The 22,199-nt window shown below is 44.3% G+C and overlaps 1 protein-coding gene across 1 annotated transcript; it reads right to left on the bottom strand.

Annotated features, from left to right (window-relative positions):
• Positions 1 to 144: 144 nt before the first annotated feature.
• Positions 145 to 9,993, bottom strand: LOC131272369 (patched domain-containing protein 3-like). The gene is made up of 6 exons (XM_058274082.1): positions 9,763 to 9,993; positions 3,404 to 3,650; positions 3,246 to 3,331; positions 2,564 to 3,136; positions 2,359 to 2,479; positions 145 to 2,287 (listed from the first exon to the last, which is right to left on the bottom strand). The coding sequence occupies exons 1-6, from the start codon at positions 9,948 to 9,950 to the stop codon at positions 500 to 502; spliced, it is 3,003 nt and encodes a 1,000-aa protein (XP_058130065.1). The 5' UTR covers positions 9,951 to 9,993; the 3' UTR covers positions 145 to 499.
• Positions 9,994 to 22,199: the final 12,206 nt, after the last annotated feature.

The raw sequence follows: 22,199 nt of genomic DNA, 5'->3' as shown, positions 1-22,199 counted from the left end.
ATTGTTGTAAAGATGGAAAAGCATATGCGGTTTTTAGAAAATAATATGTTGGCACCGTGTTCTGTTTTCGCTTCGGAAAATATTCTGTAAACAACAGAAAGGAAAACCGCATGCGATTATATCGTTTAAAATAATATACAGATGTAAGATATTAGTAACATGTTTTATTTTCGTTCCGAAAATTATCTGCAACAACACGCCACACACAATTATTCCAAACACCTGCTCGTATATATTTCTTAAAATTCATATTTACATTACCATAAAATACTTCCTAAACAATCATGCCACCAAAGACAACATGACTAATCACAATTGTTTTTACACATATAACGCGATTTTGTAATCCTCAGTGAAATTTGCTTGTCTTACTTGTGTGTAGTACCGTGCGTGTTTGATAAAAAAAAAATCTCTTAGATACTGATAAACGGAGGAGCAGGGCCTGTTGCCCATTGTTTGATTGTGGAACTGTTTCCGTTTAAGCTTTCTTGCCGTGCCCTCACAGTTCCGAGGGAGTCTTTTTATTCTGTTGCCTGCTGTCACCAATGATGGAAATCATTTCCGTGTTGGTTTGTCCAATTTGCTTCGACGGGCTCGGATTGTTGTTAATCGTGTTGAGACTGTTGAGCGACCCAGAGTACGGGGCGGGTCCTATCAAGCTGAGAATCACCGGGAGCAAAATGGTACCGTGGAACAGTCCGTAGGAAATGACGAGCAGGAAAATTTTGAAAAACGTCCTGTAGGTGTACGCCTGTGACCCGGACAAAATGGACAGTGACAGTATGGTTGAGCCACCGCCGTAAAAAACGGCTGCCCCGATGTGTAGTACCGTTTCCAGACTTCGCCGATTTCGGTCCCCTTTGTTAATGGTGAGGAAGGTGTGACCGATGTGGGCGGCATAGTCAACGCACAAACCCACCGCCAGCTGCAGTGCTATGCAGGACACAAGATCCAGCGTCAGACCCCACACCTGCATCAGCCCGCCAACGTTGACGAGCGTCAGCAGGACGCACACGAAAATCCAGAAGCAAATTTGAAGATTGACGATGAGCACTACCGAGCAGAACATTACGCCAATCAATGCGAGTGCAATGTTGCGGTAAATTTCCGTATCGATAATCTCATCCGTTACCCAGTTGCCGAATATCTTTGCCCATAGCGTCCGAAACTGATCCCCGGTGCTGATGTTGCTCCGTTCGAGCATGTCTTCAACGGCGTACTTCGCCGGCAGATATTCTTCCCGCTCTTTGAATGGTTTGAATTTAAAATCCATGGTGGTAACCGTAATGTTCGGTGCCGGGTCGCCGCACTTTAGCTTGCCGGCAAACTTGATATTCATCTGATAGCGTCCGCCTTCGTAGCTGAAGAGAAACTTGCTCAAGTATTTGCGGAAATTGCTGTCGCTGAGCGAATCGACCGCAATGTCCTTGTCGTAATGCGTGTACACAAAGTCCTGAAAGGGGGTAACCCACGAGCTGACGCTGTGCAGGATATCGGTGCGGTTTTCCAGCTCTTGTGTCACCTTGATCAGGTTGGGCAGCTCGGCCGTGTAATTGAGATTCCCGAAGAGCAACAGCGCTTCGTAGCCGGAGTTGGGGTAATGTTCGTGCGATTTTATCACAAACTGATTCAGGTACGTTTCCTCCGGGATGAACCAGTTCGGGTCGAACTTTTGGCGTAGCTTTAGCAGGTTGTTTACGTTAACCGTGGTCATCAGCACCACCGCCAGTATGATCGCCGATTTCCCGATGGGTGTCAGGAGGAACTTGGAGTACAGCATCTTGATGAAGCGATGCATCAGATTGTACTCGCACCAGAGCGCGGTCGACTTTTCGTCGTGCACCACCCAGAGCAGGAACGAGTTGCGCCGGTTGGCAATACGAATTTCGTCAAGCGTGAAGATGGCCACAAAAAAGGTGATAACGAAGAAGAACATCATAAATACGCCGGCCGCCGCGTAAATACAGAACGACTGCAGCGAGGGGATGACCGTTATCGAGCCGACCACAAACGCCACGATGTCGGTCAATGATGTAACCGTTATCGATGCACCAGCGTGTTGCAGCATGAGTCCCATCCGCTCCGCTAGTGGTAGGTCCGGGTTGACCTTACGCACCTTGCGATAGCACGCCATCATGACAAACATATCGTCGACGCCAAGGCCCATCAGTAGAAATGGCAGCGAGGTGTGCACCGGCCCGTACGATACACCGATGGCGGCGACGAGCCCGCAACCGGATATGAAACCCATCCCAACGCTCATTAGTCCAACGGAACCGAGAATTACCTGCGGGATAGAATACGGTTGAGATTTAAATTAGTAAAACTAACATAATTATAACTTAAAAGGTGTCGTACCCGAAACTCGGTCCAGCTGAACTTGGAAAGAACCAACTGCATGTAAACGAACATAATAATGCCTCCGTAGACAAGCTTATCCATATCTTTGAACATCGACTCCTCGCTGATATCACCGTAGCTACGAATGTTGAGAGGAAATAGTGCGTGTCGTTATCGTGTTATTGTAACTCTGGCCATAGTGCTGCGAGTATCAGACACCTACCTTCTACCGGCTGAATAGTAAATGCTCGTTTCATTGCTGGAAAAGTCCCGTTTCGCATTGGCAGCCAACTTCAGGAACTTTTCCTCCCACAGGACAGCATTCTCTGTCACCCAGTCCTCGGTACCGGCCGCATTGCCACTCACGTCCGAGTCTACCTCCGAGAAGTTGACGTGCACGAACCAGTGCGTTACCAACGACCCTGCCGACACAATGCGCCCCCGCCAGTCCCGGCGCACGTCACCGAGCAGCTCGGCGAACTCCACCGTATGCCCCGTCATGGGGCTTATCGTGGTGCGGTTAAGCTTATCCACGATTTCTTCCTTCGATAGGCCGGCGATGGTGGTGCGATTGTACTTCCACAACTCGAGCAGGCTGCTCCCGTAGCAGCCCATCTCGAGCCGCTCCACCATCGGACAAAACAGAAACGACGGCACATCGATAACGGGTGTAAACAGCGGCTTGCTCTTCTTGGGTCGCCGGGTCGTAACGGGAGCGTCTAGCGTGTCCTCCTGATCCAGTGTGTTGCGTTTCTTGCGCGTACCGTCCGCCGTGTATTCCGCAATCAGGGGCACCCTTTGGCAAATGGGAGAGAAAATATTACGCTATATTAGCAGCGCGTAATCGAAGTGGGTCGCCGGTTAGCACTAGCCAACCGTTTCAATGCTTTGTAGTAGGGCATTACTTATGACAAACATCCGTCCAGCCCAGCCGCTGACCTTCGCTGTTTTGAAACTTGAAGCTTTCCACTTGTTCCGTGATGCTGGCAAGCTGCAACCGACGTGAGAAACAAAAAACATTAGACGAAACAGTCCATGTTTGCATCTTCTTGTCGCTACGTACCGTCTGCAGTACTTCTGGCACCAGTACGTCCGGTGCGGTTATCATGATCGTCTCGATCCGATTTCCCTCCTGAAAGTGCTCGATAAGCCAGTTGGTGTCATGCTGAAACTTGGACCCGAGTGGTATCCACAGCTTCATAGGGCTCTTCTCCTTGTGAAATCGCACGAAGCCCACGCTGCACAAGGCCACCAGCAACCAGCAGAGTCCGATCGTTTTCCACGCATTGTTGGCGATCCAATAGCCGAGGCTGTGGGGTGAAAGATGAAAAAGGCAAACACAAGGAAAACATTTTAGATAAACGCGGTCAAATACCACAATCGATAACCGGAGAGTTGCATTACGTTTAACAATCTTGTCAAATAATAATCCGATTTTTCGAAATGCGTGAGTTGAGGCACCAATTTCCAACTCACAGCACACATGCTCCACACCCGGCCATATCGAGGCATTGACTGGAACGACGATATCGTTAACTGAGTGCTTCACGCTAAATTACTGCGACATCTGCTATGAAGCCTTTTTTCACTGCTTGTTCCTAGGTCAGAGTTGTTCATTAGCTACATCTGGAATGCGTGATAAATTAACCTCTGTATAATGGAAGATCGTCAGCACTTGTGAGAAGAACAATCGTACGAATGGTGTTTGCAAGGATAATGGTGTATCGAGAATTGCTGCCAGTTTAGTAGCCAGTTTAGTGACTAAACATAATCGTGTTTGCAATAACATCTAAAATTAATGATTTCAACCTAAAGTCAATGGTAAACCAAGCAACAAATCGACACATAACCGAGTTGGCATCATAGTGACCATTGCTTAAATTCTAGTGAATGTTTGATATGGCCAAATCAATGCAATTATGAATCAACTCTTCGAACACTATAAGAAGTGCACATTCAACAATTTATTTATAGTGTACTTTGCTTTCGAAATCGAACTAGAAAATGGCGGAACAAAATGAAGCCCCAATGGATTTTCCTGATCATTTTGGCATTAAAAAAAAATGGAAATTCAGTCGATAGTTAAAAATTCTTGATTCCGTAATCTAGTCGCTCGCCTCGAAGTATCTTCAATTCGCATATTGTCCCTAGGACAATGGACTGGATTTCGACAGGTGGCATCGGAAATATAAGGATTCCTTCTGGAATAATGCAATGAAGGTATGATGACTTTTATTTAAATTCGTCAATCCAAAACAACTTGTTAAGTTAACTAGCAATGATTTCCAGTTTCAGTGATTACTATTTATATAACCGAGAATGCAACTACACATTTCGAATTGTAAACCGGTATAGCCTTGGTTTTCAAAAATGGACAAACTTGTGGCTGTTTTTTTTTTCAAATTTTTCTTCATAATTCCAAATAACAGATTAACATGACTACTATAAATGGCTCGAAAAGATCGAGTAAGACTTTGTTATACTCGGGTTTTGTTCACCTTTTTGGGGCGTTAAGAGTTGCTATGTAGACTAAATACAGTGAGCCCAAAAAGTATTCGTCTAGACGAAAACTTCTTGAAAACCCCATATTTTGGAGCTATCTAGGCTCAAAAAATGCGTTTAAACGGCCATGGTCGATAGAGGATTGGTCAATTTGTATATATCAAGCAAATTTGCTAGTACAACTTAACAACACTGATGGCCATGGCGCAATATTACAAAAAAAGCATTTATGATGAACGCAAAAAGTATTCGTCTACTTCGGATTGTTGTCCTATTTTCGAAGCAACCAGCTTACTGTGTTAGGATTTAATATTTTTTTAGGGTATCCCTTTGCTTCAATAACACTTTTAAGTCTACGTGGCATGGAATTGACCAAATTTGTCAAGACGGTAGGCGGTATTCGGTCCCATTCTGCTTGTAAGGTGCCTTTCAACTCACCCTTGTTAGAGATTGTCCGTTTTCGAAAGGAATTATCTAAAATCTTCCATAGATGTTCTATTGGGTTCAAATCTGGACTCTGTGGGAAGCGTATGGAGTTGTTTTGGGACATTATAACGAAGCCCCAACTTGGTATTTACGGCTGTGTGCTTAGGCTCGATATCTTGTTGGAATAGGAATCTTCCTTGAAATCCTAACTTCTCGGCGCTTTTTATACAACTGTCTTTCAAAATTTGAACATAGGTTTTGTGATCCATTACCCCATCAATGAAGTGCAACTGCCCCAATCCTGCTGCACTCATGCACCTCTAAACCATGTCGGAACTTTCACCATATTTCATCGTTGAAACAAGATTCTTTGTTTGCATCTCAGAATTGCATTTTTTATGGGGTTACAGCTCGTGGCCGACCTTTTCGTTGGTTATTTTCTAATGTTTTTGAGTTGGAGAATCGATAAATTACCGATTGAGCTTTAAAACAAGAACTGGCCACAAGTTTGGCTATCTCGTTGGTAGACTTGCATACATTATGCAATCGTACGATTAGTTTTTCTCTTCAAAGGTTATCTCTGACGCCTTTTGACCTATGATGTGAACTAACTGAACATTCAGCATTAACACATTAAACGCTACGTCCATTTGCACTGCATTCCGTTAAGTCGTTGATTCGTCATAGGCCATCGACGGTGAGTAGTGAGCAGTGCTTGCATGTTCAAACACTCCTTGGTGATAGAAAACAATGAAAAAAGAGTGGTAAAACAAAGCCTTTTGCCAAATTTTTGTTCATTTCCCGAAGCCTCCTAAACCAATGGTTTCAATAACGCGAACTGACCATATTATTTTAAGAACCGCGATATACTGTCGGCCATAATAACCTGGTTTCCCTACAAAAAAGACTCCGTCAGTTCCACAGGACTAAGAGATCGCTTAACACGTTAATTCCAGACTGTGGTATGCTAGATTTCACTCAAATTGAAATATCATGTCACTTGCGTGATGCGCCATCAATTAGATTCAGAGAAGCCCACAGGAAGGCGGTCAATTTCCAACTAGACGAATACTTTTTGCTCTAGCAAAATATCAACTTTTTAGTTTTTAATTTATTTTACTGTTAAGTTTTCCTATTTTTTTATTTTTATCAAACAATGATAGTGCCTTGGCCATTACCACACTCGATCTGACCATTGGAATTTTTTTTGGGCGCCTACTAGGCTTTTAAATCGGGTCTTTCCAACAAATATTCGTCTAGACGAATACTTTTTGGGCTCACTGTAGCTATTTTGATGTGCAAATTTGATGACCTGTTGTCGGAATTGTTTCCAAATTTTTGATTGCAGTTTCCAGGCAAATGATTGCAGAGCCAGGCAGAAAAACAACAATACAAACCCCACAAATTTTGCTTAACATCAAACGGAAATGTTGAAGCCGTTTCAGCTGTTCGTTTTTGCACTTTAGCATAACAAAAAACATTCTATGCCTGCATTGATTTTTATTATCGCCGCAGACGGGCGTGCTTCTTAAAAATAAAGCATAACTTTAGCACCCCAGATTTGGCACCAACAGTTTTTTTGATTTTTTTTTTTTCGCGAATTTGTTCTTTTTGACACTGTATCACCCGATAGGGCTATGGCTTATCGGTTCATATGGCCATGCGAAACCAACATGTTTTTGTTTGAATGATTTTTGGCAAGCAGGATGATTTGTAAGCTAATGGCCGTATGACACCACCGAGGAAATATATATGTCTAATATTTAATACGATTATCGGACAGTACACAATCGTGCAATTTTTAACGAGGCGAAACGGGATTTAAACGTTTTGAGCTTCAACTCCAAGAGCATCTAGAACCAGAATTCACCAACCACGCGTAAACAGGATTTGTTTTTGACCTCATTAAGATAACGTTGATTGGGGGATGCAAATTGACCTACGACCTTTCAAAGTGAAGACTAAGCAGGATTTTTGCAGAAACCAGCAGCAGACCCAAAACGGGTTGATATTGTAGTTACTCATTCACTTAATTGTCAGAGGGGATTTTTGAGATTTTCAACCAAATTTGTACGATGTTATAAAAATAAACTATGTTGATTGCGGACAGAGCTGAGGAGAGGAGTGGATATCTGTTTGCATTTCGGATGGAGCTTCGTCCGGCTAATCTCGCTCAACGGTTGTAGTGTAAGCTTAGTAATGACGGTTTTTATATTGCCTACGTTCTGCTTTAAAAATTACTGGGCATCATTTGCATGTGAATAAATTGTAGCACATTTCACAGCCTGCTGGTCAGTCTTGTAACGAAGGATGGATGTTTAAGTTTACAGTAGCTTTCACTTGTCAGTTGTGTGTAGAAGCAACAAACCTCTGACATATCACATTAAATTAATCTACCACTTAACAATTCAACGCGCATCGTTCGTGGTCAAGGTTACAGTCAGGGTTGGTTGACCCTGAAGGTGAGCAGCGAAGTCAGGATCGTGTTGGAAACGAAATTCACACATGGACAACCCTACGCTGTGTGGTGACTAATGTCACCCTGTCCACTATCGCCGAACTCTGGACTCGGCAGCGTCGTTTCACACTTTTACTTTTTCTGACAAGAAGGTAAACATTGTCCATGATTGAGGTCGACGCTGAGCCGCCAACGGATGTGATGTTCGGCCAGTGTACATCGCGCACGTGTGCTACAACAAAACACGTTTTACCACAAACGAAAATTCAAAACGAGTCCCTACGTCACTTCTATTTGCTTTACTCGCGGGTGCATACATTTGGCAATGACATTTCCCTATTCGCCGATTAAAAAATAAAATAGTCCTGAAGTCGCCAACTTTGGGCAAGGCAATGTATAATGAGGAAATAAATTCTGTTCAATATAATACGAAGTGAACGAGATTAAAAATGGCCTAGTCTAGGGGCATTTCGTCACTGCAGACAGTCCATGTTTGTCTGCAACAACCCTGCCCACCCCTGTGTGCTATCCGATCGGTCTTTGATCCTTTGATTGCTCTTTCCATGCCGGACAAAGCGTGAGCCGGATCCACGTCAAAGCTCAATCGATGAGTTCATCCGTACGGAAAGCAAAAATGTTTGGTTAATACAGCCGTTTCTATGCGCGTACTGAACGCCGGATTATACATCACCCATTGTGTTTTGACAAAGCGATTAAAGCCTATAGCACGTGTCATGCCGATGATCTAATATTACCTCAAAAAGCTAGCATTGGAAATAATTGAACCGGAGGACAACCAAACGCATTAGACTTTGACCGTGCGCTTATCATTGAAGTGCAATTAAATAGCGATCAATAATTTCTAGCGGTCTATAGTTTTCATGCACAGATATCTAGCTGTCAATAATTCGTATTGCCATTTGATGGTTGTATTTTGAGCAGTCAAAACGATTTGATGTCTGTTAGTACAATTTGTACAAATTAATTGTAGGCCTAAAATGACTATGCATCATCGTTGAAGTAACGAGTAACAGTGCTGGTTCCATCGAATAAGTACATTTCCTACACAGCAAATCAATCCCTTTCAGACAATCGCGGACTATCGGTAATCTCGCGTAGTGTCAACCATATCAACGCTGCCCTAGCGTATCGTCTTATCAGGCACAATCTAATGTTTCAGACCTTGTCAGCTTGCTTTATCAATCTCGTGATGGAATGCCATAAAGGGTCGAACATATGGTTCGACTAAAGTGTCTGGCCCTGCCTACAGTAACGTAACAAGTTGGGATCATGCAACTTTTTTGGTATATAGATTATCTGTTACTTTTGTAACGCTTATTTGGGGTAGATCGTTTTATTTGTGCCACATGCCATTTGCTGGTTCCATCTAATGATCACGTATCAACCGTTACAAAGCACCATCTTGAATTGCGGTAAAATTACGCTTAATGGAAAGATGACACCAGCAAAAAAAAAAACACCTCCCAACACTTCCTGGTTAAATATAAGATATCATTAACATTTTGGAGCGTTTCCAAAAAAAAAAACAAGATAACGCAATCTGGTTTGAAGCGGACCCTGGGTAGCCTAAAAACCGGTTGAAATAAATGCAACATCCCAGCGAGGAAAAGATTGCCGTATGGTTCATTTCACGGAATCGGTTTAATCTGTATTTTATACAGCTGTCGCAAAAAAAACACCTCGTTTTTGAACCGTTTCTACCTCGAACTCATAAGACGAAAAAACACGTTAGACCGGTCTCGGGGCGGATCCGATAAAGTTTCGCGAACATTTCATCTTTTTTCTTCCTTCTTGGCAAACGGTTTTATTTATGTTTTGGCAGTGAATTTCGTCATTAAAATTCGGTGGAGTTCGCAATGCAAATCGTCTTCCTGGTCGGCAACGACCTTAACGCAAAAAACCGCTGGCCATACAGCATGACCGATCGATTTCATTGTCAAGTTCAACGTTATCTTCGGAGTGAGCCTTTTAAAACGGTGCTCGTGCAACCTGTAAATGGTTTCGCCGCAACTTACCGGTAGAAAAATCGCCCTATTGCCTCCGACACGTGATACGAAAGGCGTCCCATGCAGTTCAATCGATGCAGCGCCTGTCCGCTGATCTCCGCATCAGGGAGCGATGCCGGCTCGTTGCCGCCCGCCTTGTGCAGATTTTCCTCGCTGGGTGTCCGCTCCGCTGCATGGTAGTGGCCGTTGCCGTTCATTGTGAATTCTCCCTTCTGTGAATTCCTTTCGATGGGAATGTGCTGTTGATGCTCCATCTAACGCTCCAATTGTCACGCCTTTCCACGATCACGATCGATGCAGTGCGTATCCGAAACAAAACAGTATGCTAAACCAATATGAACAGCACTTCAGGCGGGGGTTAGGCACATATGTTCACACAATTTGTTATCGACACGCGTCCGGTACGAAACGAGGACGATTACGATGATTTATCTCACACCCGGCAGTCGATTTCAACTCGCTTTGACATGAAGCACGCGATCAACACTGCAGCAGGGGCTGGCAGGAGTACACACAACCCTTCCTTCCGTTCTGCCACGGCCACGTGACCGAACCGGCCAGCTACTGAACTCGTAAACACTCGAAACACTTCTGAGGGCGGTCACTGGGCGGAATCGGTTGGACGCATACTACCGATTGTCACTGCATTGTGTGGGAAAGAGCCGGAAAAGATCACCGTTCCCCTAGTGCACACACAGCAAAACAGCAGCATCGGTGCGGGTCAGCTTCGTTTACTGCAAGAGGAAAAAAAACCGGGAAAGGGAAATGAAGATGAGTACAATTCGTTACATTCATATGCTGCGCCCGGTTACACAACCATTTACCGGCGCGAAGAGACCGCCTAATAGTAAAGGTAGTGTTTTAACTATCGGTATCCCACACAAATTAGAAACGTTCCCAACCCGGGTGGCGGTGGGTGATTTTTAACAACCTGGCACCGCAAAAGCAATAAAAACAACCGGCATGAATCACCGGGGCGGATTCGTTAGGAAAGGCAAGTTTTCCAAGGCTGGGAAATGTTTCTCCCATTGATATAACGCTGCTAATCTTTGACTGTGTTTAATTGCACTTTGTTACGTCAAGCGATGGCACTACTATTTGTGTACACAATTAGACTTTATGTGTTCGCTAGTTGAAAGTGTTGATAACTTCCACGCAGCGGCGAACTTAATGTAACACGATTGTGGTAAGGCGACAGCATTTTTATTCCAAATAGTTGAAAGTGCAATGCATTTACACAGTACGGTGTATGTGACGATAGTGGTTTTCCATTTTTTTTAGCTCTTTTGTGTTATTGTAATTTTTCTTACATTTTAAACAGATTTTCATGGCAAATAAAAATACAAAAATAAGAACCGGCGATCAGTTTCGTAATGGAGATTCAAACAGAAACAGCAACAAACCAGCAACACCCCTTATTTCGAAGATGTTCTCCTAACAAAACAACGATCTGCACGAATGCTGGCCACTCCACTGTTGCTAGTTTACGAGGAATTGGGTCACGTAATTGGGCTTTTGCACATGCAATGAAATGAAACCGGCTCGTCCGATCGAGTCAAGTCTTTGCACCGACAAGACAGTCGCACTCTACGGGTGAATGGAGGCGGCTTTGAAGATAGTAGTACTAACCCGATGACTCAACAGCGCCGTACTATCATTCGGACCGCGTGAAAAGAACACAACATCACGAGCGATCGTGAGAATGTTTTACGCAACTTCTTCCATCCCGGGGGGAAAGACGCCACCAGCGCAGTGAAATGGACGAGTGAGAGTGTTGCCAGTTCTTTCGGTTGTGCATTTGAGTGCCACGTCGCGTCGCCGCGATAATGATTCGGCCCCGGGGCACAAGGCACCGACATCATTCGGCCGATTCAATTAGAGCCAATCATCTTCTGACTTATGCGCGACTGCGTTCTTGATCTTCCGTTTAGCCATTCGGTGTATGTGTGTGTGTGTGTACTTGTGCGCTGTTTAGCGTGTTGGTTTGCCTTGTGCCCATTGCTTTGCTTTATGGGCACGATCGTTGGTTGAATGGGCTGAAAATTGTGCCACAGTGATTGAACTTTCAAAACGTAATGTATGGGGAAGCCCCAACGGGGCCGAACAATGAGCTTTCTCCTCCCGGAAGGAGTCGTCGCACCAAAATTCGCCAGAAGTCGTAAGAAGATGCATTGAGGCTGTGGTAAATGTTGATCGGATCCGATTGACGCCAATCTTACATTTCGGCTGTTGGTTCCTTGCTTCTGATTTCCAATTTTTTCGAAAAAAATCTCCTACCCTCCAGCTGCAAGATACGCCATACCGAGCTCGTTCCGTACCACGGTCGATAAGTTGTGGAAAAGAATGATTTAAAGAAAACCGATTCTAAACCCGAGCTAAAGTTCCGGCCCGGCTGTGAGTGAAAAAGTCAAAAGCGCCTTAGAACTAAAAATAAAGCAACTATCATCCACCGTCGATCCGAGCCAGCAAATGAAATGCTTGAGAGGTCGTGCGGAGCCGAGACAGTAAAAAAAAGGAAAACAAATTAAAAACTCGTTCCAATCGCTTCCAAACATCCAGAAAGATCGCCTCCGTCGGAGGCGTCTCGTTTTGTTCCGCATTTTGTATTATACTTTGAACCTGTTTTGATGCGATCCGCTGGTGGTGCTAGAACGTTCCAAAGGATTTCCCAACTATCCTGTGAACTCGTCTGTCTGTTATGGCTCAAAGGTAGTGTAGGATCAATAGGATTTACACACCTGCGACCTTGGGCAGATTAAACTAGCGGTTAATTGGAAATCAATCTCCCATTCGCTTCTGTCGGTGCTTATATCAACAATATGGGCATCGTTTTCGACGGGCCTCCATTAACCCTCGTTTCGGTCCACTCCTCTCCAAACACAAGCCGACCGCCTCCAGTCATCGACGACAAATTTCTCGACCGAAAAAGGGTCTCGGCCGGCGGCCGTGGAACGGGCGCAAGGTCACGGTCGTCGAGTGTCATACACTGGTGGCATCCTCCCCACGACCGGCATTGGAAATCGTCAAATCATGCGGTCTTTGAAATCGGCGACGCATACTCATAGCCCCGTGAAACGCTAAGTGGAACCGCAAACACCCGCGATCGCGCCGCTAGGTTGCCCATTCGGGAGGTGCAGCCAACAACTTCCCGGTTCGGGTAAACCGGTAACAGGAAGTCACGGGCGAGAGTCCTTCGCGGACGCTGGTGACCGCGTCCAAAAACTTGTGATCCTAGCGAAGCGTTACGCACACACTTTCCTAACCCCCCAAAAGCACATGGCCATCCACTTGATCCACACCGGATTCGTCTGGTCCGGCTCGGGGAGAAGTTTTACGTTGACTTCGCACGACTAATAGCTTCGCCAAACCCTAAAGATCAAGCTCGAGTAGATGGCTCCATGCCATTCCATTCGATCAACGGTATGATTCCGACGATCAAATGCATGTCAATGTCATGTCGGCGAGCCGCTATGGACACCCTTTTCGTGAACGGTTCTCCCCAAGCATTGGAGAAAAAATGCTGCAGGTCGTGGGACAAGTTCACTGTCAACGATGGGAGGGCATTTGACAAAGTGAAAGGATAAGGGGAGGACACAGCGACAGAGAAAAAAAACACATTAACTGCATAGCGAATTCATTTGACTGTCGATTTCGACGGTGTTGGCCACCATTTTTAAGGTCCGCTTGAATCCTACATACAATTGATTATTCCCCACGTGGCCTTCGATTGTGGGTTAAGGTTGTTTAGAAAAATAAAATTAGACATCCTATAATTGATACGATCGTAAGTTAAAAAAAAAACGTCTATAAGTCTTGACAAATAATATTCTTAAATACTTTGCGAACATTTGTGGGGCATTGTTGTAGACCTCCACTAACAAGCTTAGCGCTTAACAAGTATTTTACTCCCGTGCCCTACTGCCCTAGATGGACCCATTCCCTACAACCTAGGGACACCGTTTCGAAACTGTTATGTAAGAAAAACCGGTTAAAGGAGTTCTTGTTTGACCAGTTGGTGCATTTTTGAAGCACACAAAATCTGACTGTATAATGTAAGGGGAGCAACACAGCTGTATTAAGAAAGTGTACCGAAAGCTATCAACATAAATTACATTCTTTATCTTCGGTTGGGTTCGAAAACTTAAAACTCGATCCGTTCGTCCTTCGGATGGTGTGGAAACCGGTTCCAACCCTTCGAGAAACTCCATCGATTAATGTGGCCTTTCTTCGAGGACATACCAGGTATGTCCCTTGACTGTTGATCATTTGACATCGTCATCAGCTCAAGGATCTCCGTAGGTAGTCGAGGCATCGTGAACCCTGTACCGTTAAATGTAACAGTTTATGATTGGGTCACAATGGATTGTTGTATTCTTTCGTGAACTTCGAAGGAACGTTCAAAATGATAAAATTGCCAGAGAACGATGAAGCTACTGTACGTTATAGATAAGGTGAAAGATAAGATGTTTTTCCTTTTTCCGTACAGTAGGACAATTCTTTATCGGCAGGGGTATTCTAACGTATAAAAAGTATTGATCTTATTTATACAAAAAAATACTATTAATCACATTCGTATAATGTTTTATACTGCATTATTGATTGCGGCCGCTCCTTAGGGGCGTTCAAAGGAAGTGTAGTTTTGCACAGCTGAATTTCATAACATTTTCACACCAGCCGGGCGGCGGCGATCGATGGCGAACGGAAACTACGGCGCGTGGTGGCGCCGGAAAGAATACACACCAGTCGGGTGGTAAACTAGCGGACATTAGCAATGTAGAGCCCCAGCTTTGTGGTGCATTTAACTGGAACACTACTAATCAGCTTTTTCAAGGTCAGCTCCTTTCTCCTATCTGATTCTTTTGCAAAACAACCGCAATTTTCTTCTTCCCATTCGATTGGCAATCGAATTCCACTACGGTAAATTCAATGAACGCAAAACTCCTCGATAACTGGAACATCGAACAACGCAACTACGCCAAACTTTAGCAGTATGGGTCAACGTAAAAATGTGAACGTAAGCGCAATCCCGATGCACCAGATACGGCACGATGCATGTGCACTTGCAGTTGAAGCATTCGCGGATCGCACACGTTGAGGACAATTTCTTGTCTGACGTTTTTTTTCCCGACACAACACCATGTAAACACATTCGCAAACCCGAGTGAGACGAGGCAAACATACAACGGGATAAAAATACATTTTCCCATGTGGTGCTTGAGGTTCTCGGCCACGAAAAGAACACGCGTTAAACATCGATATGCATGCAAAATGTTTCAAGTACCCGGGTATGCTGGTTATTGTCGGTCATGTTTCTGTTCCGTTTCGTTTTTCTTCAAACACTCCGCAATTCTAGCACAGACGGCACCACCACCTCGCGCACGTCCGACGCGCATGAAACCAACCACACGACTGACGACTCTTCGTGTGTGCCAGAAGTTTTTACCGAAACCGAAATAGCTAATTTGTTGATAACTTTTTAGTGCCTTGGCCAATTTTTGCACAGACCCCTCAAATGAAAGGTCTTTTGAAGGCAAACAATTCAATAAAACAAAGATTCTTCGTCAATTCTTAGTTTTTTAAATAAATTTTTAAATGGGACGGGGGTACATAAACCTTGGTTGGTATTCTCTGCTGAAATAACACATTTGTTAATAACTTTATGATTGCTTAACCGATTTGTACATATGACCCCTCAAACGAACAGTCTTTTCAGGACTCACAACTTTGTGTTACAGAAGATCTTTCTGTCTTTTATAGTTTTTGAAAAAACTTATTTTGTGGAAAAGAGATAACACTCTACCGGGAACAAGGTTGATAGACCTCGATGCAAATACGCGACTGAAACGCAAAAATTTGCCAATTTGTTAATAACTTTTGATTCTTTCAACCGATATTCACAACTGACCCCTTAAATGAAAGGTATTTTCAAGACGCGCAACTTTGTGGAAGGTAAATGTTACCGTTGTTTCTTGTGTTTGATAAAAACCTGTGTGAAAACGTGTTCGCCCGAGAGAGAGCAAGAGCATTTCGCCCGGTTTTTTGAGAGAATTCGGCTTTTCGCCCCAAAAACGACCGGCGAAAATGGTGAGCTAGTGGTGGGTCATACAAAATTGAACCTGTGAATAAAACAACTGCCATGGGTTCATGGCTCAGCTGCTTTAGGAATTGAATGTCTCATTGAGACGTTAGATATATTATAATATCCTTCAAAATGGACGCAAAGTACTAGTTTCCTTACCTGTCGCTGCAATCAAATACATTACATCAGGCTTCAAACACATTGGTCACTATTTGAAATAAGACATTCGGTGAATTATTTCACATGATACCCCTTAAGGTATTCAATAAACAATTGTACGACAGCGTCATCTAGCGTACTTTTCACAGGCATAAGACATTGCATAGCACAAAAGGAGTAGTATTTTGAAATTATCGCTCATCTGCTAGTTTATACCTAATTTTGTAATTAAAATTATTATGATAGACCAAAATAATGTTCCAGGCGTTTACAAAAAAGTTCGTATACATGAACCTTTCCCATACAGATTTGAAATTTAGTTTACAAATGTATCGAGCCACAAATAACGATCACTTGTGGCTTGTAACCGTGATCGGTCACACTTATTGGGGGTATATGTACATAGAGTATGTTTTTAAAAGTTCGTTTCTTATTTTTAAAACTTCAGTTCATCTTTCCTACCATGGCATTTTTCCCAGTTTTGATCGTCATGTGCTGTAATATGTGTTTAGAACCATATTCTACCATCTTCCAAATGGCCTCGTTCGAAGCTGCTTGTTGATGAATGAAAAGCAAACGGAAACATACAGGCTAAAGTGTGTGGTTGATAATAACCGCTGCTTCTTGCCCGTTGCGGCATTAACGAGTGCTGGTGATAAGGCTCTCCGGTCGGTAGACAACACGAAATTCTTACGCTACACTTGCCCTGCCGGAGTAAGTTGTGCAAAAGGACAACTCTGCCCGAGTGCGTAGCCGGAGCGAGGATGGAAAAAATACATCAAATGGTTGTGTCTTGCTCGACATGTTTTACGCCCATCAGCCATATTTTGTGATCGCCTAATCGGAAGTGATGAACCGGTGGCTGCTATCAGTACTACGCGGGGTCATCGCTATAGTGGCCCCGGTGACGTACGACAATAATGAGGCCTAAAATACTTGGCTCGGATTTCAGATTAGAAATTGGGTTTAGTTTCTAAGCCTAACAAGAACACGCGAACCACATGAGGAATTACTAGTACATCGAAACAATTGTGGAGTGCTTGTTTAATAAAAGTTCTTCTGTTTTCCGACATGCTTTATCGCAAACATGAAGAGATGGATGCATATCAAACAGAAGACATAAACATAAGAATGCTTGAATTGATACAAAATTTCAGCATATTTCAATGGGAACCTGCGGCTAGCTTCCACTCCCTCCCAACCCGAACATTCCAACATTCGAAAAAGTAGAACACTACCACCATTGGCACCGGGGTTATCGGTACCCGGCGGCGCTTTTCCACCCGTCCTAAAGGGCCATCTAGGGCTGCGGGCAAAGCTACAATGTATGCGTGTTGGGATGCCGGAACTGATAACTGCAGACCCAACGATCGTTGCGCGAGAAGAAGGAAGTAGGAAACCAAGATTCTTCTCAGCATTTCCCGCCCAGCAGCAGCCGCGACTTTGATAAGAAACTGATTGCTACATGCTGCGTGTTGCTGCTGTTGGTAGATGGCCACTACTAGCTAGAATTCATTTCGCATATCCCAAAGGGATATGTTTACCTTTGCCGTATGCCAGGTGTCTAGCTTCAGTCTTCAGGGCGCACATAACACCGGGGGTTGTCGAAAACATGCGTATGCTCGTAGCATAAAATCATGTCTCCGATGGGCCGCGGATACGCACACCTACCCAAACATGCTCGTCCGGCACGATCGGGCAGACACGCACACCAGTGCAGGCGGGATCGCTCGAGAGCACGGCGATCGCGAGCAGATCGAGCAGTCGAGTGTGATAGACCGTGCCGTGTGGACGTCGAGCAGACGTTCGTCCGTTCTGTGGATCCGTAGGTGATACCGCGCCTCCCTTATTTCCCGTTCTCCCTGCATCTTCTGGTGTCTTTGCCATAGGCACATCTGGTCACTGTTTCCAGCGCGATGCAAACGAAGTGTACGGTGTGCCAGTTTCAAAAGCAATAGGCAACGATGGCAAAGTTACTTTCCTGAACGGCAAATCCGCAAATTTTTACAGCCATTTTCAGTATCGTCGAGCATATTTTCTGACGCGTCCGGGGGTGTTTGGTTGCGGCACCCGTAAATGCACTTGATGCAGTTTTTGTTTTGTTCACTCCCCACGGTGACAAAATGGTGATTTGCCCACGGATCGGCCCGAAAAGCGACGATTGTTCGGGGATCAAAATAAGCGTGAATGTGTGTGGTTTATGTTTAGATCGATCTTGAGGCGAGGAAAAAGAAACCTAAAACGGAAGAAACCTCCGTGTGTGAAAAGCAAAAACAGGGAAAAAAACGCAGTGAAAGATCGATCGCAGCACGCGAGTGCGTGCGCGAGATCGAGTGAGACACTGCGTGAGTTCGCTGTGTTTGCGGATGAATGAATAGGATCGAGTTTAGAGGAAAAAAGATGAGCTAAGGCAGCGACCCTCCGTTTTGGTGAGAAGGCAGCGATCGTGGCCGATCGTTTCGACGTCCATGCTATGCTACCACCGTATGCCACATTATGCTACCCGCTGTTGTGAAATGTGCGTGTGTCCCTGTCCCACCGCGAGAAGGTTTGGTTCCTTTTCTCCAGTGCGCCGTCGGCCCGTTCGCCGCCAATCCGAACGGTATCCGAGGAAAAAGGAAAATCTCTACAGTGAGATGCATGCGATGCTGTTGCCGCTGCTACTGCTCGGGCAGACGAAAATGAAAGAGAGAAGAAATAAAACATCATGTCCGACGTCCGCGGGACGACGCGGAGGCGGCCGGCCCTGGAAGACGAACCCGACGAGATCGAAACGCTGCCCGCACGAGGAAAGCGGAGATTTCTGTTCCGAAAGGGCAGACATCAGCGGATTCCTTGGGCACTGTCTCGGGCACCAGACATGGTATGGAGGCCGCGGGTGGAATCAAGAAACCCACCAAAGGGGTAGTGTCCGACACGGCTCCACATGCTGGGGGTGTAGGGCTGCATTTTTGTTACCGTCGGCTGCCACGGTGCATTGGACGGGACTCTCGATCGAATGGTCTTGTGCTGCTTTTCGTCGATCTCGCGGTCGCTCGACGCGCTGAGGCTATTTTATGTATTCCCAGAAAGTCCGACAGAGAGTCCGCGGGGAAAAAATAATACGCCATGTGTGCGCTTGCCTTTTGGGAGTGCTTTTTCGGGCGCAGTCAATCCGTGCGCCACGATGTGCAAGAGGTATTTTTATGTTCACTTTTATGTGCCGATTCGCTATATTTTCGCCTCCGTCCCATGGCTCGAATATGGTCGATTTGAACTGCACGTGCCGTAAAAGTGCATCATTTTTGCAGGGAAATGTTGTACACTGCACGACGTTTGTGTGTTTTACTCAAAGAAAACTGGTTCAAAGATCAACGTTGCCACTCGTGAAGATCAACTCGTGAACTGTGTGCTGCGAATGTTACAGAATGATTCGTCTTAGTTACTTAAAAGTGTTCCGCTTATGTGGTTTTTGAAAGCCGTTCCCGAATATTTAATTTTATTTCGTCATGCATGTTGCTAAGTGTTCTAATGTACCTCTTTCAGTTCCTTCCAGGAGAAGATAATCGAGTGCATAAAATTGTGTGGTTTACGGTGGATGTGAAGTTTCCTTTTTTGTTTTGTGACTGTTCCGCAGTGCAGATTCAATATTTCACGTGTTTTGGTGCATAAGTGATTTGAAGCAAAAGAAAAAAAACAGTGCATTTACCTATTTCGTCACCTAAACTACGTTTCCTACGACGCATCCGGAATTTGCCGTTTCGGCTTTCGTACAGCTGCTGTTGCATCGATTGCTTATGAGTAGTGGATTCATCATTGTATGTTGAATTGTAAGTATTTTTCAATCGTGATAATATTCCAAATATATTTTTTCTTAATAGCTTTTCGACAGTTTACCTACCAACCTTTGCATCATTAACGCCATCGATGCAATTCCTTGCTCCCTTTGGAAATCGATCACGGTTCTGTATCTGAGGACTTCGTGCCCTGTTTCAAACAGGTTCATACGTTCCAAGTTAGGACTGACATCCAAATACGGTATGGCCAATTGCGGTGCTGCTGAGCTGTTCGTTCTGTGGTTTTACGATTCTATTCCGTCTCCAGAAACTCAACTCGTTTGAATGCGACTTTTTAAAACACATGTTTTATGTTGACCATGTGAAATGGTGTATACGGCTTCAGTCGTTAGTATGCACGGATGTTGAAGTTTTGCTTATGATTTCCACATGTTGGCTTAGAGGCAGGAAATTAGGTTATCGTTTTTTTTTGTACTGACGGTGCCATATTGGTGTTTTTAATATGGTCATGCCTTGGAAAATGTTTTCATTTAGAAGAAAATCTTTCCTCAAATAAAATATCTAAAAGAACCTAATATACATGAGGTACATAAGAATGAATTACAAACTTTAGATTGTATCACATCTGGAAAAATATGCAAATCGTATTGTACTAACTTTTATTGATCCAACAACAATGCTTTTATAACGTAACTTCTTGTTCGTAGTCCAACAATTTATACTGGACCCTATAAGGTTTTGAACAAATGTAGTTTTCACCTCCGTTTAAATCTTTATTATCTGCGCTTTGCTTCAGCTTCGTCTGAAACAATGTATCGCCACTTTTTCTAAAACAATGAGATCACTAGTATTGTCTCCGTTTGCAAATTGCCCTGCTGCTCATTGCCATGGTCAACTGAAACAGATTATCTCGTTGCACACATCCCTTTGCAACTGCACGCCGTTGCAGGTTTAATTGCTATCAGAGGTTCTCCGTTGCTCGGGTGTTTGTGTAAAGTTGAGATAAAAATCTACAGGAAGTGCGAACACTTGTGTGGCCGTATGACTTCTCGTATGGCTAACATTAGAAATGCAAAAATAATGCCCTGTCCCACACTGCAACCCATTGCTTCGGTTCCGACGGAAGTAAGACTCGCCCACACACTCGAGCAACGGGAATTATAGTTGTCACAGCATTGCTAAAGTTATTCTAGGTTATTTGCTTCATGTTAGTGCCCTCTAAGCTTTTCAATTTTGTTCAAATAATATTTATTTCTGTATTCATTTGCATAGTTATGCAGTCTTATTACAAAATGTCAAGTTCATGACACATAAATAAATTTGTACGACAGGAAAAATATGGGCTCGTCATGTGCAATATTCGTCCAAGCTAATGAATGAAACAGATTCGAAACAATCACAACCGTTCGTTTGGAATCCGTTGGTCGTTTTTCTTTCACGTCCACGGAAAATGCTGTTTTCGCGATTGCGTTCAGTGAGCAGCCGATCCACAGTTGGTTGGGTTGTTGCTAATAGTGTTGAATTTCTGCTCCAGAAAAAAAACAGCTTATTCAAAGCGATTTTTGCTTCACACTATAGTGTGCTTGTAGGTTGTTCAACTGATCGCTCAATGCTACTTCGCGAGTCATCAGCACCGAAGTTGTAAAGTGTGAATTGAAATATCGTGCTGTGCATGCTCTGTTGAGCTCTGCTCCGTTGTGCATTTCAACGAAGCAACAGCCGTATGAGAGCCGTAAGGAGTACTAGAAAATAGTTAGATTTTACCGAATACTGCAGTTCACATTGATGTGAAATGTTTTGGAACAATTTTGGGCAACGGATGCAGCAGAAACTTTGATTGTATTAAACTACTTCCAAAACAAATGCGTGGACAATGAAATACGTTTTAATTGACTGTCGCGACATCATAGAACACTGTCAGACTGTCTCACGCCAGAGTTAGGGGAACTGCGTGCCCACCATAAACCGGGTTTGATAAACCAGTCGGTAAACATAGCTATTTATCTCGCCAGCATTCGGCTTGGTCCACATAAGGTTCAAGGGACCCGCGGCCAGCCCAGTAACTCTCGCACACATGTACCGGAATTACCCTTTGCCCTTTGTAAGACCCCCCTCTGGCTCCCCTAGCTTTATCTCCTCCCTCAAGACACACGTTTTCCACCGAAGTCGACGATGGCGGTTCCGCATCGAAAATCGGGTGCCTTACTACCAAGAACAATGCTTCCCATGAGGATCGCGACTGCTCGAAGGAACGAACGGGACTGATAAAGATAGAAGAATAGCCCGACCGAAGGGGAAGAGGGTGTTTGAGATTCTTTTGTACCGTCAGTAGGGAACGCGCTTATCACCGGATACGGATACGCGGCTCACTATCGCGTCGTTTGCGAGAACGGACGGTGGGTGCCGGGGAGGGATTGAATGAAATGAAATCT

The sequence above is a fragment of the Anopheles coustani genome, chromosome 3, assembly GCF_943734705.1.
Source record: "Anopheles coustani chromosome 3, idAnoCousDA_361_x.2, whole genome shotgun sequence".
Taxonomy (NCBI): Eukaryota; Metazoa; Arthropoda; class Insecta; order Diptera; family Culicidae; genus Anopheles; species Anopheles coustani.
The sequence above is the reverse complement of the archived record's forward strand: the minus strand, read 5'-3'. Positions and strand labels throughout refer to the sequence as shown.

Bases quoted from the DNA above. Each gene is read 5' to 3' on its own strand.
- LOC131272369 (XM_058274082.1), bottom strand. From the start codon at position 9,950: ATGAACGGCAACGGCCACTACCATGCAGCGGAGCGGACACCCAGCGAG. The intron at 3,332-3,403 runs GTACGTAGCGAC...CGTCGGTTGCAG, and splicing joins TGCCAGAAGTACTGCAGACG to CTTGCCAGCATCACGGAACA. The intron at 2,480-2,563 runs GTAGGTGTCTGA...CAACATTCGTAG, and splicing joins TACTATTCAGCCGGTAGAAG to CTACGGTGATATCAGCGAGG.